The sequence below is a fragment of the Lynx rufus genome, unplaced genomic scaffold, assembly GCF_022079265.1.
Source record: "Lynx rufus isolate CCGP_SWC_20201006 ecotype Redwood Valley unplaced genomic scaffold, mLynRuf1.p SCAF_21, whole genome shotgun sequence".
NCBI lineage: Eukaryota > Metazoa > Chordata > Mammalia > Carnivora > Felidae > Lynx > Lynx rufus.
Window position 1 is genome coordinate 9,496,986 of NW_025814836.1, and position 17,095 is coordinate 9,514,080.

Sequence of the window (17,095 nt, forward strand, 5' to 3'; positions counted from 1 at the left end):
TCACAGAACACAACACAAACAAGCCACTCAGGGGATGAAACATGATTTCTGCAAAGGGTTTTCACCACCAAGAATTTACTGAAGTTCCCTGAAGGGAAAACCAGCCATAGGAATTAGGACGACACCAATGGATACACTCTACTCAGATGTTCAGATGGTTCTGGCATATTTGCCATGACTCAGAAATGGATTAGAGAGAAAGACCAACACAGGGGAAGGGACCCCAATGCTGTGGAGACTGGTCAAAAGCATTTGTTCAGGGAGGGAAGCCAGCCCCTCTGTTTCATAATAACATCTTTATTAAGAATCTGGAAGGGGAGTTGCTCAAAAGCCCCAATAGGGCCCGAGCCGAGGAGAAGCATTTGAGTGCTCCCACTGGAAGATGCCCAAACGAGGACGAGGTAATGCATTTGTATATAAATAATACAAACTGTTTAACTAAGAGGAAGAGCTTGGAGCCCTTTGAGATGTTCCAGGAGCAGCCCTGCATGTTGTCACAGATGGTCCCCTGGGAAGAGTGATCCTACAAGCTGTTTGTCCACAAAGACTAATAAAACCCCAAGCACCACCACGAAGGATGTGGGAGAGAAGGCATCGTCCAGCTGGAAACTGCAGTGTGTCCACTCCCGGAACGCTCTGTCCAGCCCTGTGTCTGGACCTTTTATCTCAGGCCAGACACAAGAAGGCCTGTCCGTTAGTCTACGCATGGAGTTCATCTTCCCAGCGGGCAAGATGGAAAGGAGCTCTGGAGGAATATGAGTGGGTTTGATGGGACCACAGAGGACGGGGCAGTATGTCTCCCAAAGCAGCACCCAGAAGGAGCCAGAGTAGCCCAGAGTCTGTCCCCAGAGCCTCTGCTGGTGGGGTGGACAGCACGAGAGCCCGACCTGGGAGAGAGCCCATCTTCCCTGCTGAGGGCTGGAGTTTGTGGGAGTCTGGCAAAGAGTGCACTTTTCCAGTTCTGCCCCTGTCCTCACTCAAGGAGCCTATGCCAAGTCTCTATGGAACATCTCCATGTGTGGTGGGTGCTGGGGAGGACACAGGAGCTGAGGCTAGAGGTTGGTCCTGGGGCCAGAAGGAGGGAAGCATGAGAATGAGGGCAGGGAAGGGCAGGAGTGGGAAGGCGGGAAGGAGATGGTGGATGGAAGGGATCCATCGTAGCCCCAGAGGGAAAGGGCCACCAGCCTTCCTGACACAGCTGACCCAGCCTGCCACCCACGAGCACAGGGCAAGGTCACCGGACTGGAGTACATATCCCCACCACCCTGCGAATGTAGTATATTTTTTATCCACCTGCTGGTGGGCGTGCAGTAACAGAAATACTTACAGTTCTCTGCCATTTCCTGACATTTTAAAGCCACCAAATGGAGCCTGTGCATAGATGGCATTATAGCAATTGATCCTGGAGGAAGAACAGAAGACGCTCATGATTACCTGGAGAAGACCCACCTGGGGTGCATGCATCTCGGCTGTCAGGCACTTGAAGCAGACTGTTGCCTCAAGAGTGACTTTTGTCTAAGTTTTAATAATGGGAACAGGTTGTTCAACTTCTGTCTTCTCATTCTTCCCACCAGAAGCTAAAATTTGAACATTTTTTTAATGTTTACTCATTTTTGAGAGAGAGAGCATGAGCGAGGGACGGGCAGAGAGAGAGGGAGACACGGAATCGGAAGCAGGTTCCAGGCTCTGAACTGTCAGCACAGAGCCCGACGTGGGGCTTAAACCCACGAGCCATAAGATCATGACCTGAGCCGAAGTCGGACACCCAACCGACTGAGCCACCCAGGTGCCCCTAAAATTCAAATATTCTCAAGGATAAAGCTCTTCACTGGGATAGGAAGGGAATGTCAAGGGGGAGAAGAAAGGAGAGTGAAATTATGGCATAAGGGAGTAAGATTCAGCTTTGAAATGAGCCAGCCCTGACCTCAAAGTTCTCCTGCTTGGTCATAGGATTCTGGTCTTGTTACCCAGCCTCTCTGAGCCCCCATTCACGTTTATCAGCATTATCGTCTTTACAATGAGGATGGGGCGCCTGGGTGGCTCAGTTGGTTAAGCGTCCGACTTTGGCTCAGGTCATGATCTCACAGTTCGTGGGCTCGAGCCCCGCACCAGGCTCTGTGCTGACAGCTCGGAGCCTGGAGCCTGCTTCTGCTTCTGTGTCTCCCTCTCTCTCTGCCCCTCCCCACTCACACTCTGTCTCTCTCTGTCTCTCAAAAATAAACATTAAAAAACATTAAAAAATAAAATGAGGATAATGTCATCTGCAGGATTGCTGGTAAAGCAGGGACTTTCACCCACACTTTGAACAGGACCATGCGCTGCTTTTAGAACCAGAATACAAAATTAAAGCGAGAGGGAGTGAAGTCCAAGGGACAGCACGACACGGTGGTCAAAAACATGGACACCAGAGCTACACGGACACCAGAGTTGCCCAGCGGGCTGTGGGCTCTGCTGTGCCACGTACTAGCCGTGTGACCCTAGGCAAATCACCCAGTCTCTCTGTGTCTTGATTTTCTCATCTGTAACATGGAGACGATGACGGTCCCTGTCTCAGAGGCAGTCATGAGTATCGAGCAAAGCACTAAGGCGGTGCTTCGCACATAACATACAACTAGCATCTCTCTGTCAACAGAAGAGTAATGAAGTTAGCAAGTCAGCAACTCAGGAGAGCCGAAACACGCACACCCTCTACTCACCAGACTGTTCCAGACTCCAATGCAGAAGCCAGCTTCAGGGCCTTGTCGAGGTTTTTTGTGAACACGGCTGCTGTGAGTCCATATTCAAGGCTATTTGCCCTTTTTATCACTTCTTCGATATTTTTGAACTTCAGTATTGGCTGCACTGGTCCAAAAATCTAGGATTAATTGCAAGAATGGCCATGAGAGTCATGTTCGAATGAAGCACACACACTCTGAGCAAACACTGCCTTCGTTTTATGCCTTCTCCATGTACCCAGAGTGCTTACATGCAGGAGAAATGACGACCAGAGGAAAAAGAACGTCCAGAGATCTTTTTATTTACGTGATGGTTGACATCTGAAGGGAAGGATTACAATGAAAAATTAAAATATCAACTGAAAGTATATTTCAGGCTTATGATCTCTTATTGTCATCAGGGCTTCTGAGAAGCCCCAGCCCTTGAGCTTTGGTATAGACCCTGCATACTGACATACACAGAAGACAAAACTTTCCAAGTTTTTCTTGGAGAAAGTTATTGCCAAGGGTGTTTGCAAGGCACGGAACACATATAGAACTGTGTGCCCCGACCTCTTGGTGGTACATTTTCCATCAATGAAGATGCCATAAAATGTTTCCCTAATAACTCCCAGGGGAGGGGATGAGACAGTGTTCCTTGTTATGCAAAATAAAAATAAAAATCCCATAAAAATCTCTAGGAGAAAGTCTGTAAAATACCCCCACAGGAAGGCAGTAATTCACTTTCTCACACGTCCCAAAAGACCACATCCCAGGATCGAACCACCCAGGACCCTAGGTGGGAACCAGTTTCCATCTAGATTAATGGTAAGATTGAAAGACAAAGTTAGAATCACACTTTTATGGAGGTCATAAGGAAGTCATATGGAGGTCCACCATTTGCAAAGATGCTCATGGTGGAAAACTTCATAGAGAATTCCAGCCGTGAGGTGTTCTTTGCATCAACACACTTGTCATTTCAGTTCAGTCTAGGGGGAATGAAGGCAGCTCTGGACTGTGAACCTATAGGCAGCAAGAGCCTTCCAGCATGTGCTAACCCAAGGATGTGTCAGAAGACAGAAGAGGGACGGTTGATCCCCAGAGATGTGTGAAAATGGGGGGTTTAGAACAAACTCTGCACATGCTATACAGTGCTTGGGGTTCCCAAAGGCAGGTAGGCAAGATGGCTTCTCTCAGGACCCCAAAGGAGAGGAAGAAGGCCACAGGAGAAAAGAAAACATTCCCTGCACAAAGACTTCTGGGATGCCCAAGCCCTAGAGAAGACTTCTGTTTGAAAGGCCCAGCCCTCTCCCCCTTCGAGTCCCATAAGAGTCCCCATGGAATGAAGCTTTTCCTGCAGTGCCCAGTACCTCCTCTTTGGCAATCCTCATGGTGTCAGTAACTTCTGAGAAGACCGTGGGTTTAATGAAGAGCCCCCTGTCTTCCATAGCCGAACCCCCACATTCCAGTTTGGCTCCCTCCTTCTTCCCACTCTCGATCAGATCGAGGATTTTGTCAAACTGCTTTTGGTCAATCTGCAAAACACAATGAGAAGTACAGCCTGGATTCCTCCTGGGCAGTGGCTGCCATCTTATGAGTCCAATGGCCTTTCACATGATCAGCTGTCCTACCCCTAAATGTTCTTGCCAAGTCATAAGTCATGGAGCAGATGTGCCTTGTATACAAATACTCCTCTGATGCACACATCTAGGCTCTTCGGAGCAGGGGAGAGAGGGGGAGATAGGCTCTTCTCATCCTCTCTAGGTGTAGGGTTTATTCATATGACTGACCTCTTCCATGCTGTTAAGCAAATCCATGAATGAAACAAGATCTGAAGTGGTCACGTTCTTTGCTCTCCCAACCCTTCGCATCCTGGGAAGGCTGCCAGATTTAGCAAATAAAACTACAGGATGCCCAATTAAATTTGAATTTTTGAAAAGCAATAAATGACATTTTCAGCATAAGTATATCCCAAACCAATGTTTGGTAAACGTCATTTATTGCTTATTTGAATGTCAAATCTAGTTGAGTGCCATGTATGTTATCTGGCACCCCTGCGCCCTTCGCACAGGGCACCATGGATCAGCGTAACAGTTACTGGAATTTTCCATCCATAATGTGGAGAAGTAGGAAGGAGAGCTAACCACTGTACCCAAACCCCCAGAAATACAGCAGAGTAAGCCTGAAGGTGAGATGGATGGGCTGCTTGTTTGTAAGGAGCCAGGTCATCAGAAAGGCTCCACCTTCTGCCACCTTGCCTAGGAATCTCCTGGGCTAGCGTGCACCCTGCATCACTAGCCTAACACTCTGCTCTTGGACATGGCACCCAAATAGCTGTCAAAGGGCACCCTTTTTGTGAGACTGTGCTCAAGGGAAGAAGTGCTATCCTCATCCCAAGTAGGCCTTCTTCCCTAATCCATGGATGCCCTGTTCATGGCCATGACCCAGCTGCTAAGTCCCTTCCTCTTTGGCTGAGAGAGACAGAGTTTTTTGACTGTGATTGGTTTGCGGTAACTGAGATTTTTGGACAGAAAAACTGGTTTTCTTAAAACAATTTTAAATTAAAAAAGAGAAATAAGCAAACCCAATGGTGTATTTGGATGACTGTTCCTGAGGAGCAGGCTGGCTTTTTCAGAACCAGTGGGCACAAATCATGCACGTCCCTAGACCAGTCATCTCCTGAAGTGCGGATCCAGTGTTAAAATTCCAAGTTTTGGATCCTTGTACCAGGATAAATTCCAAACAGATCAAAAATTAAACCATGAAAAATGAACGCAGGGAAGTTCTCAAATTCTCTCATGTGGGAGAATGCTTCTGTAAATATTGGGTGTTGATGGTCTATGATGTGAAACCCAAAAGCCAAAAAGAAAAGATGATAAATTTGAGTATATTATATAAAAAAATGCAAAAACATCATAAGCAAAATCAAAGGGCAAAAAACAAACTGGAAAAAAAACCTGACAAGTCATTTCATAGAACTGGAGCTAATTTCTCTAGCATTTAAAGAGTTCCTGGTGCCTGGGTGGCTCAGTCGGTTGAACTTCCAACTTCGGCTCAGGTCATGATGTCACGGTCTGTGAGTCCGAGCCCCGCATCGGGCTCTGCGCCGACAGCTCAGAGCCTGGAGCCTGCTTCTGATTCTGTGTCTCCCTCTCTCTCTGCCCCTCCCCCATTCATGCTCTCTGTCTCTCTCTGTCTCAAAAATAAATAAACATTAAAAAAAAATTAAAGAGTTCTTAGAGGGGTATCTGCAGGGCTCAGTCTGTTAAGCATCCGACTCTTGATTTCGGCTCAGGTCATGATCTCAGGGCTTGTGAGATCTAGTCTCGCTTATGGCTCTGAGCTGACAGTGCAGAGTCTGCTTGTGGTTCTCTGTCTCCCTCTCTCTCTCTGTCCCTCCCCTGCTCTCTATCTAAAAATAAATAAATATTTAAAAATAAAAAATAATGAGTCCTTGGAAATGATAAGAAAAATGACCAGAAATATAAGGAAAAAATATGCAAAGCACCTGCAGAGTTTATGGAAAAGGGACTGCAAATAGCTTTTAAACATGATAAGATGTTCTGCCTTACTCCTTATAAGAGATACATGCGTATTAAAACTAAGTGAGATACGGTTCTTAACTCTCGGATGGGCAAAATCCATATCCTATTAGTAAGGCTGGAGAAACAGACAAGCTCACACAAGGTTGGTATAACATAAGTTGGTTCATCCTCTTCGAAGGTAATTTGGCAATGCTTGCAGAAATTACAAATGTGCTCCCACTCGGTAATCCCACTTGGGGACTCCGTCCCACTGATGTCCTTGTATGTTTACAAAATGACATACAACATCGTGTGTAACTGCACATACTGACATGTTCATCAGAACACGTTGTTTGAGGGGTGCCCTGATGGCTCAGTTGGTTAAGTGTCTGACTCTTGTTTGGGCTCAGGTCATGATCTCACAGTTTGTGGGATCGAGCCCTGCGTCAGGATATGCACTGACAGCGCAGATCAGGATTCTGCTTCAGATTCTTTCTCCCTCACTCTCTGCCCCTCCCCCACTAGCACACGCATGCATGCACATGCTCTGTCCCCCTCTCTCTCAAAAATAAATAAACTTTAATTAGAAAAAGAACATGGTAAGGGCGCCTGGGTGGCTCAGTCTGTGAAGCATCTGACTTCGGCTCAGGTCATGTTCTCTCGGTTCATGAGTTCGAGTCGAGCCCTACATCAGGCTCTGTGCTGACAGCTCAGAGCCTGGAGCCTGCTTCAGATTCTGTGTGCGTGTGTGTGTCTCTCTCTGCCATTCCCACATTCATGTTCTGTCTCCATCTCAAAAATAAATACAATATTAAAAAAAAGAAGAACATGTGATTTGAATCCTGGTGAATTCATAAAGCAGGATTTTATGTACCTGTGAAAAAGAATGAGGCAGGTTCTCATGGCCTGGTATGGAAAGGTCTTCAAATTTCTTATTAGACACAAAAACCAAGGTGCAAGCAGTATAGATGTCATAGTTATCTTGTGGGTGAAACAGGGGAAATCAGAACACATATTCCTGTTTCCTTATATATACATAAAGAAATTCTGGAGGGCTATGTGAGAAACTAAGACTGTGGGGTACCCACGGAGGGAAGGTTAAGAACCAGGTCCGTGCAAGAGGAAGAAGGATGGAAGAAAGACTTTTCTCTATTGACATTTAGATGTGCCCTAGGTTTTAACTCCTATGTCTGCATTCTCGCCTAGAGAACGAATTTAAACAACTGTAATGGATCCAGGAATATCTCAAGGTTCTCTCAATTTGTCTCTGGATGAACCTGGTCTTGGGTTAAAAGTTCCAGAACTGCTCTTTCCTCCTCCCCAGAGGCCCAGAGGGCTTGTAGGGCTTTATCAAACTATGGGTCCTGAGTGGCTGTGACCATTCTCTGCCTGTAAGACCAGACTTCTCACCTGTCTGTCCTATAGGCAGTGCCGGGGTCCCCGTGGGAAGCCTGCATATCCAGACTCAACTTTTCCTGATGAGTCCATGTGAACACATTGTCTAAATCTAATAGTCCTCCAAGAAATGGCAGCTGGTGACTTCCAGTGCTGGAAGAAGACCTGCCAGAAGTGAATGGCCCGGTGGGGCACAACACCAGAGACGGAGTCAGACGGACCCCGAAGGACAGGTGGAAAGTTGCACTGGGCTCCACTGGAGAGGGCACCGGATCCTGCCCCCACCAGGTGGCCTGTGCAGTGTTTATGTGCCTCGTTGCCAAATAAACCTAAGAGATTTTGGAGCATTCGGCAAAGCAACTGCCTGCAGTGGACACCGATCTAGGTCAGCTAGCTGTTTTACAGGCATGAGACAGACAGGACTGACTATTTGGACAGCTGTAAATCCTCTCTGAGTAAAAATCTTATTACCATAGATGAAAAAGCACTTTGGGAGAAAAAAATCCAACAGTGTCCTAAAATAATATGCTGAGGTTAGGCGGCTTAAGTGAGCTTTCAAAAGGACTTTTAGCAGCAGCATCAAAAGCACCGACGAAATCAACACCCATTCTGCTTGGATCTGCTCTCTTGGAAGAGGTTTCTGTATCTGGCTTCAAAAGTCAAGCCTGGAGCCTTGGAAAGAGACTTATGAATAATGATGGGGTGAAAGGGTTTCCTTACTATGGGATCAGCTCACATATTTCCCACGGAGTCTGGATTAGCTTTACAATGACGGTGGGTTTGGTAATGACTTGTGGCCATGTTTGCATTCAGACCTGAAATCCAACCAAGGCCACTGGACAACTTTGTGTCACTGGCCGCTGGGTTTGGAGCTGAGGTCTGGCAGGGTGGGGAGTTTTGGCCACAAGCTGAGATGCTTCTCTCCACCAGGGTCACATGGCATTGGAGCCACAGAGCATGTGGGCTGGGAAAAGGCAAGGATGGGCACTGTGGCCAGAAATGCACCTTTTCCACGTGGTCCTCCCCCTTCCCCAGCCAGATCGTCCCCACGGGATGGTCAAGCAAGACCTGACCGACGTGACCTGAAGTCATGCACAGACATTCATTGCTACCTAGATCAGGGAGGCTGTCATTTAATGCTCAGCTCCCCTCCTTAAAAAATAAAGACTTATTAGGTGCCTTGAAATATTCATAATATTCATCCATTACTCCCATTTTCCAGACGAGGAAACTGAGGTTTGGAAGGAGCTTGGGACTTTCTCAAAGTCATAGAGCCAAACTTGCACTCAGATCCATGGCTTCCCATGTAAACACATGGTGCCACTGCAGTGGGTAAGCAGCAAGTTCCCAGGATATAGACATAAGTAGGTGAGTCTTGACACGTGATTTGAAACTTCGTGGCTGGGGCAGGACTTTGGCTACGAGAAAAGTGGGTTGCTGTCGAGCTCTATTTCAGTAATGCATGGGATGGTCAGGCTGCCCTCTTTTAAATATTTATCCATCTGCGAGCACTGCATAATTAGCAAGAAAGTGATACAGGATGTGCCCTTTTAAAGAGGTTATTAAACCTCGTGGTTATGATCATTTTCATCCTGCCGTTAGTTTTGAAAACCAGGCCTCCAGTGACATGTTCCGCCCGCCCAGAGAGGCATCCCGGTTCCCAGAGCCCTCTCCACTGGGGCTCTTTGGTTTCTGACGGTCACCTTGTCCTATAGCACATGTGAGCTCCAGGGCCCGGAGGCTGAGACTGCTCTGGGTACTTTGCCTCTGCTTGCACTTTGCTGCCTTTCGCCCAGGATTACAACCCCTCTTTTGTAGGGAAACCAGCCAAGTCAGACAGCCTCTGCCTGGGTCTCTCCTCTGGGGATCCTGGTGGCTCAAAAATTGGAGGGTCCTCTTGGCTGGAGGGTGCAAGCATAAGGCCTTCTGATCTGGGAGCGCCTCCCTCCTGCCAAGGCCCTGAGCTTGGCATTATTTGCTGCAGAGAGCAACATACAGGGGTGTGTGTCCGCTCCCACTTTAGAAGCCCACAGAGACCTGATGGGACTGCCCTGTCCCTCGATGGCGCCTCAACAAAAGCCTCAGGAGGCAAGCAGCCTCCCTTCTGCTTCGGGAGGGACCGTGGAATCAAAAAGCACCAGAGCTGTAAGGGGCTGTGGTCAAAGGGGCTGCCTGGTCCAGCCTCCAGACGCGCAACGCAGGGTTCCCACACATCGGTAGGTTACCTGGGGCCCCTGTTCCGTTCTGACGTCGAAGGGGTCTCCGACGGGACGTTTCTTGGCATATTCCACGCTCCGCCTGACGAACTCGGCGTACACCTGCTCCTCCACGAACACCCTCGAGGCGGCCGTGCAGCACTGACCTTGGTTGAAGAACACTCCCTGATGGGCGCACTCCACCGCCAAGTCCACTGGAGGGAGGGGAGCGGCGGGGGCAAGAGGAAGCGATTAAGTCGTTAGGGCCGGACTGGTGACAGCTGCAGCTCTAATTGCCGGCGCAAGAAAACAGGCCCCGGAATGGCTGCGTTTCAGAAATTAATTTTATTCTCGGCATTTCCCAACAGAGAGGATGGGAAAAGGGATTTTCTGGTGCACTGGGAGTGGGGGGTTAAGTGAGTTCTGGGACTGCTGGACTTCTTTACTATGCTAATGAACTCGGAGAGTTGTAGTAATCCTCCCCTCCACCCCCCCTCCGTTCACCTGCTCGTGGATCCCTCCCCTCCCCCTCTCGGGAGGACCCCCATTCTATAGATTAACCTTTGGTAAGTCTGGATGTAGGCCAATTGGTGAGAGCTTAAAAAAATTTTTTTTTTAATGTTTATTCATTTTTGAGAGCAAGAGAGAGAGCACGAGCAGGGGAGGGGAGGACAGAGAGAGAAACACAGAATCCGAAGCAGGCTCCAGGCTCTGAGCTGTCAGCACAGAGCGGTGGTGGGGCTGGAACCCAGGAATCCTGAGATCCTGACCTGAGCCAAAGTTGCTGCTTAACAGACTGAGCCACCGAGGCGCCCCCAATTGGTGACAGCCCACATTTTCCACCTTGTGCTTCCTTCACTTATCAAGTCCTATTAAGCAAGCTTCTTTTGCTTATGAAGCCTTACTAAGCAGCATGAACTCCATGTAGAACTTATATGGGTTAAAAAAGAAAGCAGGGATCCTGCCTCATGGGGGCTGAATCTGAACTGGAGAGCAGGCACCGAGTTAAAACTAGAAGGGTGCTTATAAGTAAAACCTTTGGGGATGTGCTTCACTGTTAGCTGGTTTTTCCACATCCCCCACCCCTCCAATGCACACACTGCTGCTTAAGACATGCAGCTTTGCCATGAGCAGGTGATCCACAGACACCCAGCACTGCTCTGAGGCAGCTCTGAGGACTGCTGGCCTCCACTTTGAGAACTGAGCCATTGCTCTCCAGCAGGACAGTCTGTAGAAGTCTCTGGATCAGCAGACAGCACCGTAAGGTTCTGGCTTTCCCTGACCCTCTGTGCCAACTGCCCCTCCCGCATCCTGACAGGAGCCAGGGGTAATGGCTGCAAGTGGTGGGGAATGGGGGCATGTCACCATTGACACTATGTCTGGATGCCAGCGACGTCTGAATTTACTTTTGTGGACTGGTGCTGCCTGGATGAGAAGCAGGAAATGGCTACATAGGGTGTTTATGACCCTTGTAAAACCAAGCCTCAAACATGGAAGGGTTTTGTGTTTTAGCTGCAGTTTTGTTGTTGTTGTTGTTGTTGTTTGTTTGTTTGTTTCACCGAGGGGGTAAGAAGATGAGCTGAGGTGCAGACGGGGCACCCAGATATGGTGGCACAAGAATGCAAAACAGGGGTCCTGGCTCTTCAGGATTGGAGTTGGGGAGCCCAAATGTGGCAATACCCAGAACTGTTTCATGTGGCTCCAGAAACCATCAGCAACACTAATGATGCTCCCGCAAGGGCTACCAATCCAGGTGAAAAACGAGCCCTGTCTTCATGCCCAGCTTCCCTCTCCTTCCTTGAAGCTTGTTTCCTCCCTCAGGCCACTCTCCCATTGAAAGCCAGCTTCAAGGAGAGGAAGTCATATCAGTCATTTACACCTTAGCAAGAAATTGGGCCAGGGTAATTTTTCTCAGGGATATTTGTAGTTCCAACCTTATCTGAGCGTGGAATGGAAGGCTTTGTTTTCCGTGAGAGGAATTTCTGGCACCAGTGGGCAGGTGGGAGAGGCTACTCTTTAGGGCGCTTCAGGGTACTTGGGAAGTGACACCTTTTGGCGGCTGACCCTATCAGCAGGTGAATGAATGCCCGATGTGGCCCTTTCTTCCTCCTTCTGGACACAGCCGCCAAGAATAGCATCTATTTTCATATTGTGCATCCATGAAGCTCTAGCAAGACACAAACTGCCCTCAAGCAGCTGGGCAGGGTTGCTTTCTCGAGGTGGAGGGAGAGAGAGAGAGCACTCAGACCAGGGAGGTAATTCTAAGGGTCAGCTGCCACTGTCCTCTCATCTGTCAGGCCTGAGACAAAGAAGGAAGAAACATCTCAAGTGTTCGGAGAGCCTCGAAGCACTGTAGGAAATACTGACTGCGAGGGTAGAGTGATTAATGCCTGTGAGTGGGGAGCATCTGCCCTGCTCCTCCTTGTCTTGGCCTCCTCCCTGCACACAGGACTCTGGAGAAGAATCTGGACTTGCTCCCCATGGCCCCAGCTCTGCAGGGACAGGCGACGTAAACTTAATCTTCAAAGGCAGGAACAGGCAGCCTCTCCGCCACCACATGGGACATATTTTCCTCCAATGCAGCTTTCTATCAGCAATAAAGCTGGTGTTTTGATCTCCATCTGCCTACTTATGGCAGGACAACCCAAGGTGGAAAAACAGCCGGTGCGTGCGTGTGTGTGTGTGTGTGTGTGTGTGTGTGTGTGTCTGTCTCAATTGGTCCTGAATTTGGGCAAGGAAACAGGGAGAGGTTTATGGATCCCATAAAGCCCCAGCAATGCCCACAAGGGGAGAGACTCACGGTCGGCATCAGCACACACGATACAGGGGTTTTTGCCCCCAAGCTCCAGTGTCACCCTCTTCAGATTGCTCCGGGAGGCGGCTTCTTTAACCAACTTTCCAACCTTCAGGATAAAAAACAGACCAGATGAAACCTCAGATGGGGCCAGGCATGGCCTGAACATTCCAGCCTAGGAGGCAGTGGGCACAGCATGCCCAGGGCTCCCCTGCCTCTCTGCCCAGGTGCCCCGGGCCATGATAGTGTCTTCCCACTCCCTGCATCTCATGCATCAGATCTTGACATCACTGGAATCCTTGGTCCAAACTGTTCCACTTACAGGGGTGGAGTGGGAGCCTTTGGAAGGCCCAGCGGTTCACCCACAGCCACACAGTTGGCTAGGGGCACAGCCAGCTACCCGCTTGTCCTGGTGCCTGTCCGTCCTGGCAGCAGGCTGGTCCTGCTAGTCTGGCAAGGGGCCTGAGGGGACCAGCCCCCACCAGTAGGGGAGGTGGTTCCGTGTGGCTCTGTGGTATAATCTCAGGGAACCTCCAAATGTTGGGGTAATAGGGAAGCCGACCTTCAGGATGAGAAAGGGCCAATTCTCTGAAAACAGACTCAAGACTGAGGCTTCCCCAGGGGGGAGGGAGAGAATGGGCGTGCTGTGCAGTAACAGAGGGACCACCTACCAACCTCCTTCATGTCCCTGACGGGTCTCTCTTATCAATCCACGTACTGCTAGAAGCCAAGCTGGGCCCGTCACACAGCTGGTGCCGCACACTCAGAGCTGGGAAGACTCTCAGAGACCAATGTGCACACAGAGGCTTGGAACCAGGCAGCTAAGCTAGCAAGAGGCAGGGCTGGGCTCTTCTAGGGCTGAGGCCGTTTCCCCAAAACTTGAGTGTGAGTGTGTTTTAAAAATTGTCCAGCTCACAGTTGCTGGACTGGAATGATGCTTGGAAAAGTTCCAGAGTGACAGTGATTGTCCCCCGAGAGCAACCACAGCAAGACCAGTCTGCCACGGGCTGGCGAGTCCTTGTGGGGTTGAGGGGTGCTCTCACAGGTGGACGGAACAGGGGCACTTAGGGTAGGAAAACGTGCTGAGCGCCCCCCGGCTATTATGACGCCATGCAGGGCCCCAATTCGGTTCTGACTAGGCTTCTCTAGCAGGTTCACCCCAGCCGGCAGAGGAGGGTGGTTATGGTACTGCCCTCTCAGGCTCCAAGCTGGACGAATCTTAGGGGGAAGAAGGAGACACTCACTGCACGGACAGCGTTTATTCTGTTTATTCTGTGTTCAGTGTTCTTTCTCAAGGACGAAATATTAAAAAATAATTCCACACGCATATGTGTGTCAGTTAAAAAGGGGGGAAGTTCTCATCTCCCTTCACCCTGTGGCCCAGGACCTGCCCAGAGGTGGCCACAATTGAGAATTTCTTGGGTACCCTTATGAACGATTTCTATTTCTCCACACCCATGCTTTTACCAGTGCGATCGTCCCGAAGATACTTTCCCACGTTTTTGTGCTTCAATCACAGAAGCGGGACAGTTTTCCTTATTGTAGGGTCTGCAACACGGCGTACAGAATGGATACCGTATACCTGACAGTATACGGGAATATTTCTGTAAGTAGTTGCTTTGAAATGGCATTTCTGGGGCACAAGTTTGACGCTTTCAAATTTGTGGTCAGTGCTGCAACATTGCCCTGCATCCTGGTACTGGGGTGGGTGAGTGCCCATTTCCTGGTAACGTCAATGACACTGGATTCCAATTTTTACCAATCTGATGGACAAAAAAAGAATCTGAATTTCACTGGATTTTGCATGTCAGACAAAACCAGGAACTTAGGTCAAGCTTATTGGACATTCGGTGTTTCTCTTTTCTGAATTACCCATTGTCTTATCATTCAGTGTGCTTTCTGCCCCCCCCCCTTGATTTTTAGGGATATTATGGATTTTAAGCCTCGGAGAGCTGCATGAATTATGACTGGTTTTCTCCCAGCTTGCTATTTATCCTTTCCCTTCAATTGTGATGTTGTTTGTCCTCTGGATGTTTTACATTTTTATTTTATCTTATCTACCAATCTTTTCTTCTAAGGCTTCTGAGTTCTATTAGACATTTATTTAGTTTGGAAACTGGACCAGTGACTTTATTTATTTACTTATTATTATGTTATTATTTTTACTGATTGTTCTGTATTAAATAACACGGTCATATTTAGAAGGATAATAAACCATAGTTCAGCTCCTCAAAGGAAAAGTTCCCAGGTCTCAGATCATGCAGTGACTGCTACTTTTGCCCACAGCCAGTGAGGAAGGTTACCTCTGTAGACCCCGTGAAGGCTAGCTTGCTGATCTGAGGGTGAGAAGACATGGCTGCTCCCACCGTGGGCCCAAATCCTGGCACGATGTTGACCACTCCTGGAGGGAATCCGACCTGGATGGAAATTGAGGTGGCATTCAGAGGAGGACAACGGACCAGCGTCTACCACAGACCATGCTTGGGCCAACAGGCCAACCGCTGTAGGATGTCCACGAGCCCAGCGGCACCCTCACTGGGAAGCCAGGGCCTGGGTCATACGTCCACCTCAGGGCCCAGCCCCACGCGGCCAGTGTGTGGGCTGGGCCAGGGTGAGGTGCACACCCTTCCTTCCAGGCAGCACTTAATAACCCAAAAGGGCCTCTGACCAAAACGGCGGTGAGCCTCCACAGCCGAGCACCATTCTGTGCATGTGCACGTGCGTGTGCATGAGTGTGTCTGTGTGTATCTGTCTATGTGTGTGTTGGGAGAAGAGAGATACCTTGCTCACAAGCCCCAAGGCTCAGAGGCACCTGAAAAATATCCTCTATGACCTTCAGCTTTTCATTTTTTAAACCTGCCTCATCAGTGTTCCAAATGGCAACAGTGTAATCACTCCCTCAAAGCTCTCGGGCCACACCCTGAACTGGCAGGTCCTCAAGGTGGGGACTGCCATCTCTTCCACATTCATGCCTCCTGCTTTGCACATCTGAGGCCTCTTTATTAACCAAGAATACCGCAAGTGAATGAGGTCGGTGGGGGGTGGGGGGGAGGATGCTATTTAACAAATGTTTAATTAATTTAATATTTAATGTTCTTAAAACACATTATTTTAAAAGGGAAGAATTTAGGACATGGTGCTTGAGTCTTAGTTGTCCTAGGGGCTGTGTTTTACCAGTTCTGTCAGTCTCATGAATATTATGTAATCATGTCCAACATCACCAGTCAAAGGAAAGTGGGAAACTGGTCAGTTTCTGGCCGCTGCTGCAGCCTTACTTCTAAGCGGTAAAGGTCACGCTTCCTGGTCGTATTCGCCCAGTTGAGAAGTGACATGAATGGATCTTTTCTCCCATCCCTTTTCCCTTCCTGTTTCTTTTTTAACCTCTTTGCAGCATACAAGCTGGGCACAGAAGGACTGAAGCATGTTGCCAGGTGTGTTTGGGCGGCTTATTTCCTGGAACGGTGGCTGTCCCGGGGGAGAGGACAGTCGTCGGAGAGCAAGAGCACTGGTGAGTGGGCCCGGCTCGGGGCAGCCGCTTCCGTGGGAGCCCGCAAGACCGTCCCTCCGGGAGAAAACCAGACCATTTCATACGCCACAAATGCAAGGACCAAAGAACCCCCAAATATTTGGCTCCCTCTCAAGTGCCCCTCCTACAAATTCTCTAGACACAACATTTGCTCCTCAACCATAGGTTTGAACCCATAATAAGAGTTAAGTATTCTCATTAGGATCAGTGGGAGGAATGGAGTTTCTTCTAGCTCAGTGACCGCAAGCAGGAGAAAGAATGTACAGTTGCCAAGTGAGACACAGAAGCCCTTCCCTCCCACTCAGCTGTGAGCAGGCTGGCACTGTCACCCGCAGCCCAGCTCGACGGGGCAGCATTATCTGGTGCCGGTGGCCTGGTGCCTGGGAGTGGGAATGTTATCAACAACGCACACTATTGTCTTTCTCTTCTGGATGCCTTACCTCCTTGATCAGAGAGCCCAGATAAAGGGCCGTGAGGGGGGTCTGCTCCGCCGGCTTCACAACTACGGTGTTCCCACAGCAGAGAGCCGGGGCCAGCTTCCACACCAGCATCAGCAGAGGGAAGTTCCACTACAACAGAACACAGAGGAACTCGTGGGAGGGCCTAGATCCACCCTGCTCCCCTGTCCTGGAGGCCCCACGATGCCTCCCCGAAGGGTATTTGCTTCGCAGGGTCTAGATTTGGGGCATAAGAGGTAACACAGGACAGCAATGATCAGAACTTCATTCCTGGGGCACCTGGGTGGCTCAGTTGGTAAAGCGCCTGACTCTTGAGTTCGGCTCAGGTCAAGATCTCACAGTTCTTGAGATGAGCCCCACATTGGGCTCTGTGATGACAGTGCAGAACCTGCTTGGGATTCCCTTTCTCCTTCTCTCTCTGCTCCTCCCCAGTTCATACTCTCTCTCTCTCTCTCAAAGATAAATGAAAAAACATTAAAATGAAAAAGAAACTCATTCCTGCCCAGTGCT

The 17,095-nt window shown here is 49.2% G+C and overlaps 1 protein-coding gene across 2 annotated transcripts in view; it reads right to left on the reverse strand.

Annotated features, from left to right (window-relative positions):
• The window catches only part of ALDH1A3 (aldehyde dehydrogenase 1 family member A3), a 37,034-nt gene that overhangs the window by 5,356 nt on the left and 14,583 nt on the right, over positions 1 to 17,095 (reverse strand). Inside the window, exons 6-12 of one of the 2 annotated variants that reach the window (XM_047086765.1) lie at positions 16,568 to 16,696; positions 14,905 to 15,018; positions 12,608 to 12,710; positions 9,838 to 10,022; positions 4,064 to 4,228; positions 2,697 to 2,854; positions 1,328 to 1,402 (exon numbers count right to left, since the gene is read on the reverse strand). In XM_047086765.1, coding sequence (XP_046942721.1) covers positions 1,328 to 1,402; positions 2,697 to 2,854; positions 4,064 to 4,228; positions 9,838 to 10,022; positions 12,608 to 12,710; positions 14,905 to 15,018; positions 16,568 to 16,696 — 929 coding nt within the window. The remainder of the gene's footprint in view (positions 1 to 1,327; positions 1,403 to 2,696; positions 2,855 to 4,063; positions 4,229 to 9,837; positions 10,023 to 12,607; positions 12,711 to 14,904; positions 15,019 to 16,567; positions 16,697 to 17,095) is intronic. The other variant, XM_047086766.1, reaches the window with a different exon arrangement.